Source organism: Pieris napi, chromosome 24, assembly GCF_905475465.1.
Source record: "Pieris napi chromosome 24, ilPieNapi1.2, whole genome shotgun sequence".
Classification (NCBI taxonomy): domain Eukaryota; kingdom Metazoa; phylum Arthropoda; class Insecta; order Lepidoptera; family Pieridae; genus Pieris; species Pieris napi.
This window is the reverse complement of record NC_062257.1, coordinates 2,167,364-2,190,415: the sequence shown is the minus strand read 5'-3', so window position 1 is coordinate 2,190,415 and position 23,052 is coordinate 2,167,364. Positions and strand designations below refer to the sequence as shown.

The 23,052-nt window shown below is 33.5% G+C and overlaps 2 protein-coding genes across 2 annotated transcripts in view; both read left to right on the top strand.

The window, feature by feature from the left end:
• Positions 1 to 23,052, top strand: part of LOC125061771 (cryptochrome-1-like) — a 213,317-nt gene that overhangs the window by 83,208 nt on the left and 107,057 nt on the right. The gene's annotated exons all lie outside the window — the stretch shown is intronic.
• The window catches only part of LOC125061768 (ATP-binding cassette sub-family C member 4-like), a 71,272-nt gene that overhangs the window by 1,117 nt on the left and 47,103 nt on the right, over positions 1 to 23,052 (top strand). The window contains exons 2-4 of the mRNA XM_047667365.1: positions 17,796 to 18,041; positions 19,911 to 20,118; positions 22,025 to 22,250. Of these exons, the coding sequence (XP_047523321.1) occupies positions 17,796 to 18,041; positions 19,911 to 20,118; positions 22,025 to 22,250 (680 nt within the window). The remainder of the gene's footprint in view (positions 1 to 17,795; positions 18,042 to 19,910; positions 20,119 to 22,024; positions 22,251 to 23,052) is intronic.

The window sequence follows — 23,052 nt, the reverse complement described above, 5'->3', positions numbered from 1 at the left end:
ACAAATAATTATATTATAACCTACAAAAATTACAATACCATATCCCAATTGCTCTTTACTAGTTTGAAGCTTAGAGCCATGCTTCATAATAATAATCTAGTGAATATTACGCTATTATTAAGGACGCTAATTAATTAAATACTTTAAATTTTCCCTTTCGTTTAGTTGTTTAGTTTGTTAGGTTAGATCAGAGTTCCCCAAACTTTTTTGTGTCGTAGACCCCTTGCCATGTTTTTCCGTGTCGGGTAGACAAAATGTATTGCGACCATAAAGCGAATACCAACATCCTACAACTTACACAATTTTATAAACATACTAGCTGGCCTGGCGAACATCGTACCGCCTAACAGTCGATTCTTTATTTTTAAAAAATACTTATTCTGCTATTCGGGACACCGGTGTAGCTAGTAAGATAAAAAAAAGAAAGTTGATGATACAACTAATAAAATATCTCAAAAAATAAAAATTTACCTTCCCGGAACCCCTCCACTAACACTTGAACTTTATGATATGGTATTAAAGTTCAAATCGCCTTTAAATATAATTACGAATATTTTGTATGGGAATATAGAAAAGTGTTGGTTTTAGACTTTTTCACTCAATTTTTTTTAATTTTTCTCTCTGTAAGAACCATCCTCGTACTTCAAGGAATATTATAAAAAAAGAATCAGACAAATCGGTCAAGCCGTTTTCATGTTATGTCGTGACAACGGAAAACGGGTTTCATTTTTAAGATATAATATTTTTTTTACTTCATAGGTACTTTTATAAATAATGTATATGTTTTGATATTATAAGATAGTATCGATACCTCCTAAGTATACTGAGTCAACTGACATTTTAGTAATTTTACAGGAGAGCCATTTTAAGGCAAATTGTTTATATTTTAATGAAATCAAACTAATTCGGAATAAATTAAATGTTTTTTTAATAAAGATTGAAAGCTCTTTCTTTGGTATAACATGATTTTGCTGAATTTTGTTTATAAATGATATTTTATGTACATGACTCATTATACACGGGCGGGACTCAATAGTAAAATGGTTTAACTACCAGTTATATTCATGTACGTTGTACATGAAAATCCATGGCTTACTCGAGAATATTACGAAATATGATAATCATTTTATTAATATCATACTACTTTTGGTTATTTTCGATTTTTTTTGTCCCACTTAATAATAAAATGTTTAAATTACATCACTTGACTCATTATACTAGGAAAGTACTTACCTATGTTAGTAGTTAAAACCTCAACGTATACTGGACTAATATAAGTAATCGAGGCTTTTTAACTCATTTTAGGTATTTCGAATACCTCACGAAATTAATAAAGGTTAGGAAGAAGTAGTCTCATTAACAAAACAACACATTTAAAGAATCACGATGTATTTTTCGTTTATACTAAGTAGGACCCTTTTTTGTAGCATGTAGTATCATTAAAGTTTCTTGAAAAGTAACAAACATCAATAAAAATAATAGAAACTAAAAATAGTAACTTACGTTAAACAATATTAATAAAAATAATAGATATGAATAATATAAATATCTAAAAATCTAGGAAATTCTAACGCTCAAAAAATTGCTATAAGGTTAAACAAAATAAATAAAAATATTAAAGGTTGAACGAATCAAAAATCAGTCTGAATCACTATCTTCTGCTCCATTAGAGTTATTTAGATAGATAGATAGATCCATCATTAGTAGTTGTCCAGTTGTTTATAAGTTTTGACTTTGATTTGAAGTCCTTTATTAAATCTAAAAGCTGTATATCATTGATCAGGCATATAAAGCTTTTTATCTTTGTCTGTCTTTCAATTAAAGCGTGCATACTGTCGCCTTCACTTTGTGAATGACCCACTATTAGAAAGCGATGGCTAAATAGCTATACTACACTTTAAACTACCTAACATATACATTAAGAAATAAATCCTATTTCTATTTTGACCTTCACCACCCGTATCTTCTATAAACTTAAAATGATAGCTGGAAATTTCAATTGCACCTCTCTTTGCTGTCTGTTGATACCATCAAAAGCAATCACCTTGGCGAAATCCCAGAATTAATATCGTGAAATTATACAAATAATGTTTCCGTTTATAATAAAAAGTACTCACGCTTCCGTGAGGTACATACATTAAGACACTTTTGAAGATCAGATGCTGATGTAAGGATTTCATCATTTTGTAACGCTGATTTTTTATCTTTTGTTTTCATCTTTCTAGGTTTCTCTTTTTTTTTAAATGCTCTTCATGCTTTTCTTTATCTACCTGCAGAACTTGCTTGTTATTTTCATAAATGTGACATTGTTCACAAATATCTTTTTTGGGTTTATAAAACCTATATATAGATATTGTCTCACGGTAGTCCATAAACCATTCGATTCATGAACAGTTTTGGGAAGGATAAAAAGCCTTCCGGATAATGTTTACTTGATTTTTGGCGAGTGTAATGTGACTCTACAGGAGAAAATGCTTCATCGTGATCTATAACACTGTGAACGTTATCGGATGGATTATATGTTCATCCAAAGACCACGCTGATCTGATTTAATAAATCCATTACCTTTATCGGACTTTTCTAAATCTGTATAAGCAAAATCAAAACTAATAGAAAGGGTTCTCAAGAACATAGTTTTGCAAACCGATATTTTTGTGTTCTTAATAATATTATCTCCTTCACTGCTTTTTGTATCGACAATATTTTTTCTCTTTTTTTCCAGCTTTTACAACATATCTTGCCAAAAAACCCATTGTCTTCGGTGGTCCAATAATCCAAAACATTCTGTTAATTTCTCACTCCTTTTTTTTTCGACAAGTTGAGGGGCAAGAAGTTTTCATAATTCTCGTAGCATGTACTCTTCCGTTTCTACTGACATATTCCAATCCTCTATTAAGCTTATATTTCCTCTCCTTATCCTTAGATTTTTTATGAAAACTCTTAGCCTTTCTTTATCTTTTTTCGCAATGGAAATGCGCTTTTGGCGTTATTGGACGATGAGTATGGGATGTCATTAATGTCAGAAATGAACAAGAGATGAGTCAAAAGAATTATACGGCGATGGTACTGGAGTAATATCACAATAATTTTCTATAATGCTATTCTGGATGGGCGAATTACCTGGAGTGTTCTCTATGACTGATGGCGATCGATCTCCTTTTTGAGTTCAGTTATCAACATTCGATACCCAAGGCGAAGAGCAAAGAATATAATCTAGGTATAATATGTAAGCATTAGAAGGGATATTCTGCGATACTTCCTTGCTATCATTCTAATCAATATCATCAAGTATTGATAGCTCCTCTTCCATAAAATTTGCATCCGGTGGCAATGGAGACTCTAAAACAAACAACAACAATTCATATTTTTATATTTAACGTGCCAATATCAAGTTATAAAATTTATAACACATAAAAAAATATATTATACCACAATTAAAACAAATATATCAAAAATTGAATTAGTACATTATTATAGCCAGATAAATCAAGTGTCTTCTTTATAAAGTTTGTTCGTTGTAAACAGGTGTAAATATAGTTGTATCAGTATACGGCGTACTAAGCAACGTGTAACAATTATCAAACAAAAATGGCAAAATCACACTATATTATGTAACATAAATAAAGTATATCAATGTAACTTACCATATTCATCCCTGTTTTGGATTATATCACCGATTCCTGAGATATTGCTAATTGTATCATTAGTATTATTCACCTTATTATTGAGAAAATTAAAAAAATTTCGCGCCCTCGCCGTCATTTATCGTATACTGAGCCATAATACACTTGTATCAATGCGTCCCTCCTCACGCCCCGCGAATACTGATACAATGTTATTTGGATCAGTATACAATGTACGATTTTAACTGATGTTGAAATTGATTTAGTATTCGTGAAATTATCTCGGTAATTATAGGTCTTTTTTAAAAAAAAAATAACACTAACATTAAGATCATGGTTTATTATGTACTTTTGTATAAAAAAAACAAAATACCTAAATTTGTTAGATGACTCAGTATACTTAGGAGGTATCGGTATGATGTAAGTAAATAGGTACTATCAGTGTATGTGTTGAGATCCACTATCGTGGACCTTTTCATTTCATGGATCCCCAAATTTTTTTTCGCTGACGTAAACCCCTGGCAGGTTGTCATAGACCCCTAGGGGTCGATATAGACCACTTTGGGAATCACTGAGATACTAACTTTAATTATCTAATAAAAAGCGTCGGGGAAACTTAAATGTGACGCGGGGAGTGTGACATTTAGTTCGTGAGGTACCCACTATAACCTAATTACTATTCGGCAAGCGTTATTTCATTTATTAACATATTGGTGGTTATGCCATTAAATTGTAGCTTATGTGAAACGTTGGTAATTATTTTGATAAGGATGTATTTTTATAAAAAAAAAGGACGCTTATTGTGACGTAACTATAAAAGATAGAGACATGCTGTCGGGACAATTTTTATAGATAGTGATGAGTCCTAAAAAAATGTAATACATCATTTTGTTCTATCATTAATAGTTTTCGCAGCGCACACGATTGAAGGAAGTTTTTTGTTTATTTTTTACACCTCGGGTTAGATTATTCAAGTTTTAGTAAGCATCCCTAATTTTTTTTGAAAATAAGACATAGCCTATGTCACTCGGGAATAGTGTAGCTTGCCAACGGTGAAAGAATTTTTGAAATCGGTCCAGTAGTTTCGGAGCCTATTCATTTCAAACAAACAAAAAATCAAACCTTTCCTCTTTATAATATTAGTATAGATGTTTTTAATTATGAAATCGAATGTAGGACTATGACATAACTTTGTCATCAGAATGCAGATAGTATGCACTGACCTCAAATCTCACGGTTCTCTTTTGTTGGGCGAAATATTTTATTACGTTTAATTTTAACTAGTTAAGATAAAGTAGGTTAAGGAACGAAATTATCTTTAATCTGTTTTATCATATAAATAAATATATCTATATATGTATATTAATATAATGACAAACATAATATATCATGACGTTATATCGATATTTACCAGATATTTTCAATAAGTATAATATATAAAATTATTAAAAATGAATCCCTATTTCCCTTGGTTACGACATCACGCGTGAACGGCCGGACCGAATTCGCTAATTTTTTTTTTGTTAAGAAAAAACTAAGAAAACTGCGCGGAAAATAAGAAAATTTAAGAATATTTAACCATCATACAATTCAAACTTTTTTGATGTAACTTATGGCGTTTGACATAATATTGACAGAATGTGTGCTGCAAATATTGTCAAAGAGGATGTAAGAAAAATGAATATCGTTTAAAATAAATGCTTCGATCGGAGTTGTTATAGTGATAAAATACATTTAAAATAATATCCAATAAATTTATTTGAAAAAGGTAAAATATGTAATAGACTATACTTATAACTAGATCAGAACAACATCAAAAAGCTTTTAGAAAGGGAGACAAGAAGAAACTGTATGAGCTAATATGTAGGTATATAATATATAATTCTGCTGAACGTGTGTATGTCACTGAACTCCTCTTAAACGGGTGGACCGATTTGAATGTTTTTGGATGCGTTTGGCTGACGGTGGTTTAGATTCAAAAATCAGCCCAGCAGATGGCGCTGCACTCGATTCTTTCATACTTTGATTCATAAAATCCCAAAAAAAAATTCATACTTTGTTTAATATCCTAATCGCTTGAAATATCATGCAGGGCAACGTCTGACGGATCCGCTAGTATATTCATACAAATTAAAAAGGAGTGCTAATTCATATTTAAATTAGTCATTTTTTATGTATGTATATCCTTCACTTTCATCACTTTTATGTCAAAAGTATTTCCGAACCAATTCGAGTCTCAAGAAAAGAGCGTACCTATCCTTAAAAGGCCAGCAACGCACATGCGAGCCTTCTGGGAGGCGGTATCGCTTAACATCAGGTGAGCTTCCTGCACCTTTACCTTCATAAAGTAAATAGTTATATATTTTATTCCAATATATCAATATCAATAACATAACATGCTTTGATTGATATGCAAGGTAAACTTTATATGCACAAATATATTTCTCAACCCACTTATTAATATTATAGTATGTTATAGTAAATGAACTTTTAATAATCCTTATCTCAAAAAATAATGAACCGATTTTGATGAAACTTAGACTTCTCAAATCATCTCCATATGACCGTATTAACTGTCAAATATGTCAAAGTTTACAAGTCTATCTATACATACATATAGATCTTGATCTAATTATCGCTAAGGATGACATTCAGAGTCCAGAACCGTTGTCTGACGTACGTCAAAAACATATTCGTTTTGACATACGATAATTCGCGCCAAATCCTACGCCATGATTGTCTCTAGTTGTCTTTGTTCCTTAATTACATAAAAGTAGTTTAGCAACTGTCACATAATAGAGGGTATTAAAACATGAGCGTAGTTTTTTGATTTAACACGAGTGTATACAGGGTGGCCAAAAAGTCGTGGATCAAACGCAAATAGGGGATAGATGAGGTCATCAGCGGCAAAAAATTGTTCTACGGGAGGTCCCTAAGGTCAACCCCTGCAGAGTTATGATTTATTTTGGTTTTTATATGAAAATTGACTTTTTTTACTAATTCTTCTTAAAATTCGAAAATATCTACATCCTGTTTCTTTCTCATAATATTCACTAGATTGGTACTGATGAGTTCTTGCGTTAGACATACTATTTATAGTTGTTTATTGAGTGTATTCAAGATAATATTAAGTGATCCGATATAACATTTTTTCAAATCATAATTTTTTCTTTACTTTGGACCCCACTGTGAAAAAAAATTACTCTACCGAAAAGTGTCCCTGTACTACAAGTTTTGGCGCATTTAATAGGGATTCTGAAAAGGTATTACACGTGGCCATGAGTTGCTCTAATATCTTTCTAGGAAGAATTACAAACAACGATTGTGAAATAATAATTGTATTAAAACAATTATTTCTCAATGGTTGTTTGTAGGAAACAAATTATTTTACAATAAAATATGCTCAAAATTCCTGACTCTGACCATAATACTTAATCTGCACCGTCTAATCAAATTCCTACGTAACCCTCCAGCCATCTGTCCAATTTTTTGAATTTAGTCCGATTCACACAGTACTGGTCACAGGTAGGTAAATAATCTATCATAAGTCCGAATCGTTGTTGTTTTTTCGTCCCAGAAAGATTTTAGAGCAACTCATGGCCATGTGTAATACCTTTTCAGAATCCATATTAAATGCGCCAAAACTTGTGATACAGGGTCACTTTTCGGTAGAGTAATTTTTTTTCACAGTGGGGTCCGAAGTAAACAAAAAGTTTTGATTTGAAAAAAAAATTATATCGTATAACTTAATATTATCTTCAACACACTCAATAAACAACTATAAACAGTATGTGGTAAGCAAGAACTCATCAGTACCAATCTAGTGGATATTATGAAAAAGATACAGGATGTAGATTTTATCGAATTTTAATAAGAATTAGTAAAAAAAAGTCAATTTTCTTATGAAACGCAAAATAAATCATAACTCTGCAGGGGTTGACCTTAGAGACCTACCGTAGAACAATTTTTTGCCGCTGATGACCTCATCTATCCCCTATTTGCGTTTGATCCACGACTTTTTAGCCACCCTGTATATGCAGTTGCATACACTACTTTATTTAATCTCATGACTATAGGTAGCTTACCACAGATAATATGTACTTAAATTGGATTAAAACCTTCTTGGTCGGGACACATTGTACTTTAATAATTAAAAAATTGTTTTAAAGCATTGTTTTGTTAGGAGAATAATGCTTTAATTTAATTTTTTAATATTCTTAATAAAGTATGTAAATAAAATATGTCTATAAAAGTCTGTATTTAATTTCATAATTAGAATATAAGAATATGAATGAGATTATATAAATATAATTAACATAATAGTTATTTAAATATATTTTCATAAATATGTTGTGTAAACGTAATTATGTACTTTAAAATTACAGTAGGTAACTACTGGTATTATCAATGTTTTTATGCTATTGACAGAGTATTAACGTAATGAGTATAATAGATAAAAAAAATATTGTCTATACTATTATTGTCTATATATTAAAATCGTGTGTCTACTTTGATTTTTCTATGCAGTTAAATACTTGATCGAGAAACCACATTTACTAGAACTATGACACCCGTATCTTATCTATATTGTATTCATACATTCTATATTGTTTTATAATCATAACAATCAAATATACAATTTTCTTAATCTATATAGTAATAATAAAAAATAAAAATTAAAACAACATGCAGCATTTCCTCGCTGTATTGCGATACTTCTTCGTTGAGGAAAGCACCAGCTCTGGGGTCACCGGTAGTACCAGACGCCTAATCTTTAATTAAATTCTATAATTGTATTCAAATAAAGTCAAACTATACTGTGTGCGCTGTAGCATGGTGACAATTGCGTGTTGTTCCCACGAGAATGTAAGCGTGTGCTTCTATTTCACCATGCCTCCTGCTGATAGAGAACAAATCTTTGTTTTTAATTTATTTTACTATTAATAATTAACTATTAGTTACTCAAGATGTCATGTGGAACATGGTGTAATGGTTGCAGCTCCTTATAAAAATTGTGTAAAACAAAAAACTTGGCGATAAAAGGTGGCGGAGAGTTTATTGCCAATTCTTCTCTTCCGTTCTACGCCCTTGATTTGAGAACTGGCACTAAATGTAAAGCATTTCATATATACGTACCTTTGTTTTTTGGCGTTTATATGTATACATTCTGTTACCTATATGATTAAATGATTTTTTACTTTTATAAATAAATATTACCAACAACACAGGAATGTTCTAGAGTCGGCTATAAAATGCGTTAATCAGGTGTAATTAATGTAGTTATTATAATAATAAAAATAAATACTTTTTATACACGAGTAACTTATGGTTTAAGTTGGTTAGTTCGTGAATCATAGGCCGGGTGATTTGTACCAGTATGGCGGTTCTACAGGGAAAAAGTTAAGTTCTTTCTTCTGCAATGAAAAAAAGAAAAATGATGGTCAGAGCGCTGGTACCGGCAGCCTAATCGCCTTTTCTTGATCGGTCCAGCGAGTAGAGGATTGCCCTCGAGGTCTACTAGATACGCTAAGCTTTTCTAGACTTTCTGGATCTCTGTCTAAAAAGCTCAGGATGTGTGGGTAACAAAGTGTCGATTTTTTCTGTCTTAGTATACACACACATAGACACGTTTATTTGCTTAGTTTCCTCCTTCCTGTATACAATATATGTATTCAATTTATTCACCTAAAAAACTACATGATATAAAATCATAGGCGCCATTTTTTACGTAAGCGTAGGTCAAGGTTGAAAAACAGGAAAAATCGATATATTTCTTACTGATTGTGTTGTACGCGTCTATGGTTTGTCATTGTCTTCAATGCTATCTACTTCTATGTAAATTGTCAGAGCTGTGTTTTTTTTTTTATTGAACAGGAGGCAATTGGCCAGGATGGAAATATTTAAAAATAAATAAATCAGTAGCGCTACAACGTCTTTAGGTCTTGGCCTCAGATTTCTTAATCTGTTTCTTCATCATTTTTAAATCTAAACGCCGTCGACTTTTTGGGTCTAAGACATGTCGGTTTCCTCACGATGTTTTCCTTCACCGTTCGAGCAAATGTTAAATGTGCACATGGAAAGCAAATTCATTGGTGCACAGCCAGGGTTCGAACCTACGACCTCAGGTAAGAGAGTCGCACGCTGAAGCCACTAGGCCAACACTGCTCTAGATGATAACGTTTGGTTTTCCTATTTATTGATAATAAAAACTGGAAGTAACTGTACATTTAGAAGCAATAATTATTTTACTGACGTTCATAAGTGTACATCGTCACCTGATGTTAACTGATACCCCCGTGATACCGCGGTCAAGGACGTGACAAGGCCGAGTATTTTGGCTAAGATTCGTTAATGGATTTTTTTTTTTAATTTTTAAAGACAATTCACAGCAATTGACCTAGTCCCATGCTAAGCTGGTGAAGCTTGTGTTATGGATACTAGGCAACGGATATAAATACATATTATAGATAGATACATATATAAATACATATTTAAACATCCAAGACCTAAGCACAACACCAAATGCTTATCACATCGATGTTCGTCTCAGCCGGGGATCGAACCCGGGACCCATGGATTTGCAGTCAGGGGACTAACCACTAGACCAATGAATCGTCAAACTGTTTCCAGGGGAATCGATTAATGGATGGTTAAAATGTGGCGGATTGTGAGGTCCGGTATGGCTAAACAATATATTGAAACAGTAATTTAAGATAATAATTATTTATGATCAATACGTGGAGTACTAAACCGAATTTGAAGAAATTTTGACTGTTATGACACCGGGATATACTCGATATTAAGACTTAAAGCCCTATCCCAACACGAATTCCTGTGTTAGTGTCTCGGGGTGGACTGCGGGGCGCAGTGGAAAGCTGGAGCACTGAGGCGCGCCGGCCCGTAATGACAATTAGTTGTCTAAAACATTAAATGAAATTTTGTAAATTTCTTTTAACTGAAATGGTAGGGGAGCCCACGATGCTAAATGGGGATTTACTCGAGCGTCGTAGAGACCTATTGGGATGCAAAGCTTAGATAATAAGAAGAAAAAAATGTTATATGATATATACCTTTTCATCGGTGGGGGAAGCGGCTATAGATTGTTAAATATGTAAAAAAAAACTGTTGCATGGACATCCTCGAGCGCGTCAGATATTGATAGCATCAATGCCCTACGTATTTTTAATAATGTACGTATGTTAATCTGATCGTTTGCATGATGCGGGTGGTTGTATTTAAGGGTTGAAAATGAAAAAAAAAAAAAATATCGAGCGCGTCAGATTTTCTAAGGGAGTGTTAATCACTATGACGATGTATTCACTAATCTAACGATTTCGATGGGACGCTATCCCACGGCCATTTTCATAATTTGCAAAAAAAAAATCGCAATTTTGAAATACTCAAGCGCGTCAGATTAAGATATATGTGGTTCATCTTTATGTTCTAAACGTACTGTCTCATAATCTGACGATTATCTAGACTCTAGATTCTAGAGGGATTCGCCTGATCTGACAAATTTTTTTTAGAAAAACGGTTCACCTAAAGGGCCATCCCTGCAACTTCCCGCTAATTCCATTCGTGGGCGCTTAAAATTGATATTTTGAGCTCGCTGAGTTCAAAGAAATAACATTTCTATGCATTTGAGCTCTCCCAGCTCGAAAGTCTGATAGAAGTTTCATAGAACACTATTTTTGGAATTTTCAAACCGCAATAACTTTTGAATGGATCAAGCAATTTTTACGCGGTTGGTGGCATTCGACGCAGTTTTATCATCCTCTTAAGTAATTTTACAATTTTAATTTATCGAACCACAAATTTCGGAGTAATCCCGAAAAAACACTTTTTCGGGTTTCTTTCGTTCACGATATCTCTCGAACGAATCAACCGCTTTTGACCAGCTTGGTAACGATCGACGTGGTTTTTCAAGCTCAAAGGCGGATTAGTTTTTGAAGTTGATCGATAAAGAAACCACTTAAAAAAAAATATTTCTTATTTTTTTAAGATTTTTCAAAATTTCTCAAAATATATCGGTCCGAATCGGTTCAAATTCACAGGAAATGTAATTTTGAAGGAAATATTTAGAACGCCGTTTAGTAGATTCCGATCGGTTTAAGGAAATGTAGGCATCACGCAGCTGCACGCATTTAACTTTATCAACTAATTTTTGTTATTTCGGCTTGCGGAAATCGTCAGATTATATATTTTTCATTATTCTTGAATTATTTCCTTCAAAATAAAAAAAAATTAGCTACGCTCGAGAATGTCGAGATGACGTTTTTTTTTACAACTTTGTTGCCCTCCCCTTCGTCACTCTCAAATTGTCAGATTAGTGGAATATACACTTTTTAGGATGTAATTAACTCACCCTACCTTAATCTGACGCGCTCGGGAATTTCTGATGGTCAATTTTTTTTTACTAATCTGATCCTGTCTCCTTCACAGACGGCCTTATATATGGGCCTCATATTTTGTGGAGGTCTTAACCGGGTACAAGGTATCCCCCTATATCTTAATCTTAATCTGCCGCGCTTTAGTAAATCCCGAAATCCCCTCTTCGGCTCCCCTACCAAAATGAATTACTTGGCTTGCGATAAAATATATCGTGTATTTCAAAATCATGTTCAATATACACTTTCGTCATAAAATGAATTCAAAGTGTCAAAAATTGGCTTTTTTTATTTTATAGTAAGGGGCAAACGAGCTTGCGGAACGACCAAAAAGGGTACTTTTCACAGCCCATAGACACCCATTTTTAGTGGGTGCGTTGCCGGCCTTTGTTGCTGGCTATTGTTGGATTTTTTTTATCGAGCGAAGTTATTTAAATCGTGTACCGATGTTTCAAAATGGATACATAAACTACTCAACTTCCCCATTTCCCCAAAATGGAAAGAAACATTGTATTTTTTTGTTTGAGTTTGCCGATCATATCGGTCCTTAACGAAATTGGACAAACATACACTTATAATAATAAGCCTTTATTTATCCACATCTTATTTACAAAACTAAATGTATACAATTTTACTTTCCAACTTTAAGAAGAAGATTTCCAACTTTTTCCATCCTATTTCATTTCTTGCCGTCATCATCAAATACATACCAGTACCAATCTTGTCGGCCCATCACTCTTTTGGCCAGCCCTTGGGTTTCCTTTAAGAAAAACATACTTACCGAGACCTACATTAATCACACTACATCCAATCCACACATTACTTCATCCTCCTTTTGAAATCGGTTAAAAATTGTTGCGAGAATTCCAACGTTATCAACACAACGTATAATTGAAAACACGCTTCAATGTTTTTTTTAAATTGGCTTGTGTTTATGACAATTTCAAAAGTTGTTTTGTTGATAATTTAGTGATTATGATGCTTGTATGGACTTATTCCAGCTGTGGGGCTGTACATCCAAATAATCCAACGATTCCAAAGTGCACAGGAATATCCAATGCTCCCTGGTAATTTTGCAATAACGATCTCCATCGGGACCTTAATGTACAGGACTTCGCCACAATAGTCAAAAAGATTGCTGGGGCCCACGAACAAAGGCTCCATACATGAATGTATGTAATGTTATAACATTCCTTAATAAAAGGTCTACAAAAGTTTATTTTCATTAAGGGTCTGTTTCACAATGTATGGATAAAGTACCAAATAGCTATGCAACACATATTTATGTGTATATCAATATGTGTGTATAAATAATTTTATTTGGAAGATAAATTGTGCTATTTGACATTCATCGGACTCATAACTTATGATGGACTTTATGTGACGAAAAGCGCTATCTGAGATTCGTGAAACGCAACAATGATGTTTATCCTACCAATAAGTAATAAATAGCTAATTTGGAACTTATGTAGAACTTATCCGTACATTGTAAAACAGACCCTAAAGCAAGACATTACTTTTTAAATCCAAATGTTTAACAAGCAATGACAAATGATTTCGCGCCTTTTTACTGTTGCTTACATTTTTCTTTTTAATTTGGCGCGCGTTTAATTGACAGCCATGTTATACATTCGTGTACGACCTCTTTGGTAACGAAAACTATTTTACTATATCCATATTTTTATCTTTTAACTATTTATAGGAAACCTTTATTTAAGAATTAATTCTACTATCATAGTATGTGCGCAAATCACTTGCTTAGCTTTATCACGTTATCTGTTTATATTTGCACTACATATACATCTGTTATCTTTGGAATGGCCGCGTGCCAAATCAACACAGCATTGTTCTAAATAAAATAAAGCCACGAGGAACGTTCGAACCCCGTCTGTGCACGAACTTTCTATGTTTATTTATAAAACCTTTTTTCTAAACTTTGCGAGAAAACTTGCTTATGCCTTAGACCCAAACGGTCGACGGTGTCAGGCACAGGAGGCTAATCACATGCATTACTGTTCTTATCTCTTTGACGGCTCATTGGTCTAGTGGTCAGTACCCCTGACTGCGAATCCATGGGTCCCGGGTTCGATCCCCGTCTGAGACAAACATCGATGTGATGAGCATTTGGTGTTGTGCTTAGGTCTTGGGTGTTTAAATATATATTTATATGTCTATCTATCTATAATATGTATGTATATCCGTTGCCTAGTACCCATAACACAAGCTTCACCAGCTTAGCATGGGACTAGGTCAATTGGTGTGAATTGTCCAATAAAAAAAAATAAAAAAAAATATAAAATATAAATATATCTCTGGACGGGAGCTCCCCATTACCAGCACCTTCCACTTGACCGTATTCAACGAAGAGCGATTCGGATCGTCGACGACCAGTCACTTTCCAAGTAGCTTGATCCCTTGACGTTGCGTAGAGATGTGGAGTATCTCCTACCGCATTTAGCATGGAGAGCGTTCAGAGGAGTTGTTCGGATTAATACCTGCAGCTGACGCCCGTCCGTCGTTCCACAACTGAGCGTTTTTAAGGCAGTTTCTGCCCCGCATTACCACTTTTTAGAGCCAGCTACCCATTGAAGTATTTCCGAACCAATTCGACTTAGGATCCTTCAAGAAAAAAACGTACCAACTCTTAAACGGCAACGCACTGGCCCTCTGACATTGAGTGTGTCTATGGGCGGCTATATCACTCACGTCAGTTGAGCCCCCTAATTGCCCCAAGTGATATTTAAAAAAAACACATATTTGCCTGGTTAATTTGTTTTTTATGTGCATCATACTTGAACGGTACCTAAATCTACCTGGCTTCAAAAATATCACGCATCAATCCAAGCCCAATACTACACACACACACATATACTGTGTGGTCTTTGTTGCACACAGAGCGTGCAACAAAGATGTCGAGAGGGGTGAGCTTTAACCCGTTAGGGGCATATGCCCTCTTCGGGTGGTGTTTCCATGTTCGCCCTGCTAATAAAAGGCGGCACAGGGGCGGGCATTATAGCCCTTGGTGGGGCAAGAAGACGTGGGCTTAACTGGCTGCGCGATTTTAGAATCATGGGTTGTGAATCCAGGTGGTGAGGGGTAATCTCAACGTGGCCCTGGTGTGTAACCGAGAGAGACCCAGAAAGTGAACAGCGATCCCAATGGTCTAAGATCCCGATATACAACGACCTTCACCGAGATGCTTATTTAATGAAACGTATTTTATATTTAATTTAATATGTCAATAAATATAATCCATATGGGTTGCCTAGCAAATTTCAGTCCAGAGTATTTTAATTTAAAAAAAAAAATTTTTAAACATTTCACCGGTATGATTATTAGATAAATTCTATACCAATCGAAAGTATGAAGCCCATCATAGAATATGCAATCGTTAGGTTGTTTTTAATTAATTAATTATTTATGTGTATATTTTTTATGTGACACTGAAGTAGGTATATATGTCACCGTAAAATTGTAAAAACCGTTAGATTTTAATCTATCTCGCGAGATTGTAAACTGTCGAAAGATTGTGAACCTCAACGAACTGCTTACAAATTAACGTATTATTATTCGGTAGTTATATGAAATTGTTGGGAAGTAAAATTAATCTGTAATTGACCAAAGAAGTTTGAATGATAACTAAGTGTAGTACAATCTACCGAATAATAATACGTTAAATTGTAAGCAGTACGCTGAGGTGTTTGCAATTTTACGTTAACATATACACATCTTTAGTAAAAAAGAACGTTATAGTGATACATATATAATACTACCCTGATTAAATAAAAATATTGATTGAAAAAAATTTGGACTGAAACTTGCTAGGTAACCCATATGGATTATATTTATTGACATATTAAATTAAATATAAAATACGTTTCATTAAATAAGCATCTCGGTGAAGGTCGTTGTATATCGGGATCTCATACTACAAGACCGAGGGTGTAGCGCCACTGTTTTATTCTTTAATCAATTCGTTTGGCTATATGATTCAACAAATGTCGAGTTGATTATCATCAATTGAACAAATTGAGATCTATTTCACTACAATACAAATGCATGTCGCAATGTACTTGGCTTACGTCAGGAGTTTTAAATGATTTAAACAAACAAATCTCGTTTTCTCACGTTCGTTCTTTTAAATGAACCTGATGAATATAAAATAAATGTGTGCAATTCACACGTGGTAGAAGAAAAACCTTCAAATATTTTCAAGATAATGAGACGAATATAATTTTAATTTTTATAACAGGTAATTAGTTAGTGTGCCTTTTAAAATAAATTAAATTAGACGTTTTTCATTATCTAAATGTATTTATACTTTTCTTTAAATTAATTTTTTATTTTAAGTTTTAATAAGTACATTTTTTTTTTTCTCACAGTGGTTGCCTGGAAGAGATCGCTCGAAAGCGATAAGGCCGCCAGTTGCCCTCCTTTATATTTAAATATGTTAAATTTTTTATTGTAATGCTACGAAATGTAAAAAAATAAATCAATCAAATAAATAACGTTGGAAATTCGATGAAACGACAGTGAAAGAGACAGACACATAAATTCATAAGATTTAACGTGGGATTTCATGAGATAAGAAGCATTATACAGTGTATAAATTTAGTCGAAGTAAATAGTGTATATAAGGCTCAAAAGAAATGTATTAGAGCAATTTGTGGAGCAAACTGTCTTGATAGTTGTGTACCCTTATTTAAGAAGCTCAAAATTTTATCTCTTTCCCTTTATTTATATTTTAGAAATGTCCTTATTCGTGCATAGAAACATACATATTATTAAGTCGAATGTAGAAGTCGAAGTAAGAAGTATACATGGGGAGAAATTGGCTGTGCCAAAAATCACTCTGGAGCTGTTTCGGAAAAACACCTTTTGTATGGCAATTAAGGTTTACAATAATTTACCAAAAGAATTAAAAGATCTTCCGACCAGTCTTTAAAAAGCGACTTGGTGTATTACTTTTGGAAAAAATGCTACTATTTAATAAATGATTATTTGCGTGAGACACTGTAATTGATATAAATTTAATAAAGTATGATATTTACGATACAAATAATATAAGAACTGACCAATTCATATGACTAATAATGTAAAATTCCTTTAAAGACAAATTTGCGTGCCATTGTGTGTGGCAGAATATGCGAACTTACGATAGCACCTTACACACTTTTGTACCTATATACTTGCAATAAATAAATTATTGAAGTGAAACTTCTTTATCGGGGTTGAAAAAAAATTTAGTGTAACATATTTTCGTTACGCGTCAGCGTCACATTTTTCGGTTACGCACCATGTTGCTTTTTGAAGTCAAACTTCTTTATCGGCGTTGGAATGAAAGTTCTTTATCGACGTATGGGAGAAACCATGGGACGCCATCTTTTTCTTGTCCCTACCACGGTTGATCCGAAGAGATTCGAAGCCATTAATAACAAAAATATATAATAACGATAACAATGATAGTAATAATTCTATTACAATTAATGAAATTCTGTAATAATCTTAGTAGTAATTAGGTAAAATTAATTAATTGTATTTGTATTCATGTCTATGATAGATAATAAAAGCCTTTCGTTCAACTTTATTTAACCAATTTCGTTAAGTTGCATATAGTAGATCATTTTTCGAAAAATAAGGTCATAAAGAAGTTTCACTTACGTGTGTACACCTAGTACACGCACACATTTTTATTTAAATTATATGTGTGTATTTGATTATTTTCTGAATTAAACACATATCTTAGTGTTGTTCGGCATTTGAGTAAAGAAAAATTTCTTTTCAGTTGGAGCCTGCCATTATTTTACAAGGGCTACAAGCATGGTATCAACGTGGAGGACCTGTGGCAAGCGAGGGATATCGACCATTCAGGCAAACTTGGCGACCGTCTCGAGGAAGCCTGGAATACAGAACTGAAAAGATCACGCACTAATAACACAAAGCCATCCCTACAACGAGCTTTGGTTTCGTGCTTTTGGCTGGAGTATATGTTGATTGGTGTACTGGTCGGAATACTTTTTATTATACTATGGTAAGTTGGATCTGTAATTTGTTATCTGCGATATGCCAAATCTCTGACAGCTGTCATGTATTAGTATTTCGATGGAGCAGTGTGTGACTTAAACTGTCGTAGGTTCGAACTTGCACAAATGGATGTTATGAGCGTAAAAAGTCGACGGCGTGTGTCAGGCACAGGCTGATCAGCTATTTGCCTATTAGGAAACAATCAAAGAATACAGAAATCTAAGAACCAGACTTTAAAAGATTGTCACGGTTTATTTTTGACGTGACAACGTCTTATAATTCGATGGAGCCGGCTGCACGCACGAAAAAACATGACTCATGCGGCGTTACCTCGCTCTGAGGCGTTCCATTTAAAATTGACATAATTGTATTTATGCGTACAAATAAATGTAACTTGATTAATTCAATTGTGATTTCCATTTACCTCCTTCTCTATATCCATACATAATACCTATCAAACAAATATTTTTTTTTTTTTTTTTAATGCAACCATCTCATCAATATTTTTTATGATGTTGTCACGTTCAACTATCGTCAGTAAACCGACTTTACAGACAACCGATTTTTTTAGATAATTTGTAATGGCGGGTTAAGTCGCTATCAATTAGAATTTGGTACTTATCTATTAAGCTAAAACGGATTATATATTTAAACAATATACAGAAAGTATAAGTATGTATATGTTAACGTAAAATTGTAAATACCGTTAGATTGTAATCTATCTCGCGAGATTATAAACTGTCGAAAGATTGTGAATCACAGCGTACTGCTTACAATTTAACGCATTATTATTCGGTAGATTGTAATCTATCGAAGTGAAACCGTCAAATTGTGAAACGGATCGAACCTCGCGCGCTGATTGGTTGAACGGAATATGCCCCGCGCCATATTTGTTTGTTAATTCGTTTGTTGTCGAACGTAAATTGATTGTTTTGATAATTGTAAATTGATGCCGTGTTGAAAGTAACTCACAGCTTTAGAATTAGTTATATGAAATTATTGGAAAGTAAATTAAACTGTGGTTGACCAAAGAAGTTTGAATGATAACTAAGTTAGTGTTGAAAATGAAATAAAAGAAAATTTCATTAATTTTTCAATTTTAATTTGTGTGAAGAGAAAATATTGTTACGTTTCTGATTTTTTTATTTTGATATATTTTTTTATCATGTGATGTCAGATTTATTGATGTGCATTCATTTTATTAGACGGATACCCTTGTTTCATTCCTAACTCTATAGACATATAACGGTCTAATATAAAGCCGACCAATCAGGGACAACCTTCGGACAGTTGACAATTTTAGATTGTAATTTGACAAAAGAACAAAATCAAAGTTGAAGAAGAGTCCTATATTTGAGCTGTTTATTATTTTCAGAAATTAAAAAAAATCTGTGGCGCTAGGTCTAGGTCTTGGCCTCAAATTCTGAATCTGTTTCATGATCATTTTTAAATCTAATAGGCAAGTAGATGATCAGCCTCCAGTGCCTGACGCCGTCGACTTTTTGGGTCTAAGACATGTCGGTTACCTCACGATGTCCTTCACCGTTCGAGCCAATGTTAAATGCGCAAATAGAAAGAAAGTCCATTGTTGCCGGGGATCGAACCTACGACCTCAGGTATGAGAGTCGCACAAAACTTGCTGAGTTTCTTGCCCGTTCTTCTTAGAACAAGGCCTCCTGGTAGTTTTGCGAAGATGGCGTAGTCTTGCTCTTTTGTGAATTTTGTAAACGTTGTTGACATTCATAAGCATGCTCTAAGAAGCATCTAAATTGAATAAACGTATTTTGATTTGATTTGATTGATTTGATTTGCACGCTGAAGCCACTAGGCCAACACTGCTCAACTTTTCAGCAATTACATCTCTCTTTTGTTTCAGGCCCATGATTCCATTTACGCTAGCACTATTTATTGGATATTTCTCCGGGGAAAAAACACCGGAGTCGTACAGAGACGCTCATATCTACAATTTCCTTTTGAATTTCATAACAGTCAACACAGCGATATTTTTATGTCACTCACAATTGGGTCAAGGGTGCGTTGGCATGCGGGTGAGGATAGCGTGCTGCTCGCTGATATACAGAAAGGTATATATAATATATATCTTGATATATAAAAATTACGTGTCACGTTGTTTGTTCGCTATGGACTCCTAAACTACCGAACCGATATCAATCAAATTTGCACACCGTGTGTAGTTTGATCTAACTTAAAAGATAGGATAGCTTACATCTCAATTTATACCCGCAATATTATTTTATTGCAAATTATTTGTTTATTATTTGATACAATTCTAACAGATGGCGCTGTGTTGTAAGTACCAACGTTTCACATAAGCTACAATTTAATGGCATAACCACCAAAAAAGCATTGGTGGTCCCCATGACTGGTGTTCTCCTACCGTATCCCTTGAATAGTTTGCTACTATGTAATATAACAAAAACCTTGGCCACAGAAATGCTCCGAAACCGAATTTTCAAAATTCGTATAAATGTTCATGAAACAGATTCAGAAATCTGAGGCCAAGACCTAAAGTAGCGCCACTGATTAATTTTTTAGATATCCATTGTACATTATTTCCTGGAATGTACCAAACTTATAACTAGACACGTTTTATACACGATAAAACTAAAGTTATAATGTTTCGAAAGGTTCTAACAATGAGGTAAACTACCTGGCAACTATGCAATCTTTAGATGAGATTTGCATTATTATCAACTACCTTGGAATGGCATTCACTGTAAAAAACAAAAACAGAATTTATGCCTTGTTTACGCTATCGCGGAATTTTAAAAGCAGTATTAAGAATATCCATAGCGCTCAACTTGCATCATGAGCACATTACATACACAGCCACACTCACACCATCACACAACACACCCGAATTTAGGTATTACTGTTATTATATAGTTTATTAAAACATAACAATCAAATATATATATATATATATATATATATATTTATACAATTTTCTTAACCAACATAGTAATAATAAAAAGAAAATCAAAACAAATTTAAAAAGTTTGTTCCCTGTGGCAGTGTACCTTTAATGCAACATTTCCTCGCTGTATTGCGATACTAATTCCCTACAGCTCGGGATCACCGCTAGTATCTAGCAGGCATCAACTTAAGTCTTTAATTAGCCAAAAGTATTACTTAGTTAATAATTGATTTTTCCTGTCGTTAAGAACCTTTTCGTGTATAATTTATTTCATCTTTAGTATAATTGTTTTTCGTTATATATAATTGATGTTGTAGGAATAAGTCAAAAATCATTAATTCATATAGGTAACACAATGTACACTTATGAACGTTAAAAAGAAATTAAATGCTTCTAATTTTACATTTACTGCCAGTTCTCAAATCAAGGGCGTAGAACTCACCACTCTTTTTAATCGCCAAGGTTTTTGTTTTACACACGTAAGGAGCTGCAACCATTACACCATGTTCCACATGACATCTTAAGTAATAAATATAAAATAAATTAAAAACAAAGATTTGTCCTCTATCAGCAGTAGGCATGGTGAAATAGGAGCACACACTTACATTCTCGTAGGAACAACAAAATAAACAGTCGAAATGTATTAAGAAATATTTTTTTGACGTGATAACGTCTTTAAAATCGTTTTAGTCGGGTGACATGTTCAGAAACTTGTGTGACACCAACGAGCGCGATTGCAGGTATGACGAGAGAGAGACGGACCGATCTCCCGTCTCATCTCGAGCGCTGCCAGTCATTCCGTGAATGTATGAAGAAAAATGTATATCATAGTCGAATAAGTAAACTTGTCATTTTACACCCGAAATTTATCATCAAAAGTGTGAATAAAACGATAGATGTAATTTGAAAAAATTGTTATCTTCATTAATTCCTTACTTCCCAAAAACTTATATCACCAATAAGACGTTATCACGTAAACATCTCGATCGTAAACCTACTTTACAAACAACCAATATTTTTTTTTTTAATAAAAATTCTAAACATTCTTCTAGATCCTCAAACTAAACCGTGCTGGAATGAGTAATACAGAGCCTGGCCAAGTGATTAATTTAATGTCAAATGATGTCAATCGATTCGATTTGGTTGCCATGTTCCTGCATTATATATGGGTGATGCCTATCGTTGTCATAGTGGTGTCATATTTGGTCTGGCAACATATACAGTGGGCTATGTTCGCCGCGCTCGCTGTTATATTTCTTCAGACTGTTTTTATTCAAGGTAACACTAAGATTTTTAATACATTTATGTAATTATTAGGGGCCATCCATAAAGTACGTCACACGAATTTTAGGACTTTTGAACCCCTCCCCCCTCCCCACATTTTTATAACCCCCCCTCCTGATGTGACGTCACACATTTTTTTAAATTTATGTATGTTTTTAAAAATAATCGAGAGAACAGTTATTTTCATTTTTTACTTATTTTTATTAAATAATAATCTAATAAAATCAACATAAAGTCCAACATTTTATAAAACCGAAAAAACAAACGACAAGTTAGAAAATAATAAACGATTAATTATATTAATTAAAGATAAAAATATTTATATTTTTTATATATCAATGTAAATATAGATCAAGTTCGTAAATTTTTAATTCACATCCAAACTTTGCGTTTTAGTATTTTAAATTTTAACATGTGACGTCACAAAAGTATTGACCCCCCATGCCCCTTGTCACACGATGTCACACTTCGGTGAGACCCTCCCTCCCCATTAACGTGTGACGTACTTTATGGATGGCCCCTTATATGTAATATATTTTACATATGTTATTACTTTGCCTTTTTAGTAGCTACATACCAACAAATGGTATTATTATGCTAACCCATAGAGACTGTTTGCTTTTCCTGGTTTTCCTGGTTTTTCGTGAAATTTTTAAATTTGTCTTCATATAAAAAAAATATCTTAATTGATCTTCGAGTTTTGCGCTTAGATATTTGGCGATTTATATAGATTTTATTCTAGGTTAATAAAGCACGTTTATTTCCAATCTTACAAATATTAAATATATATACGTAG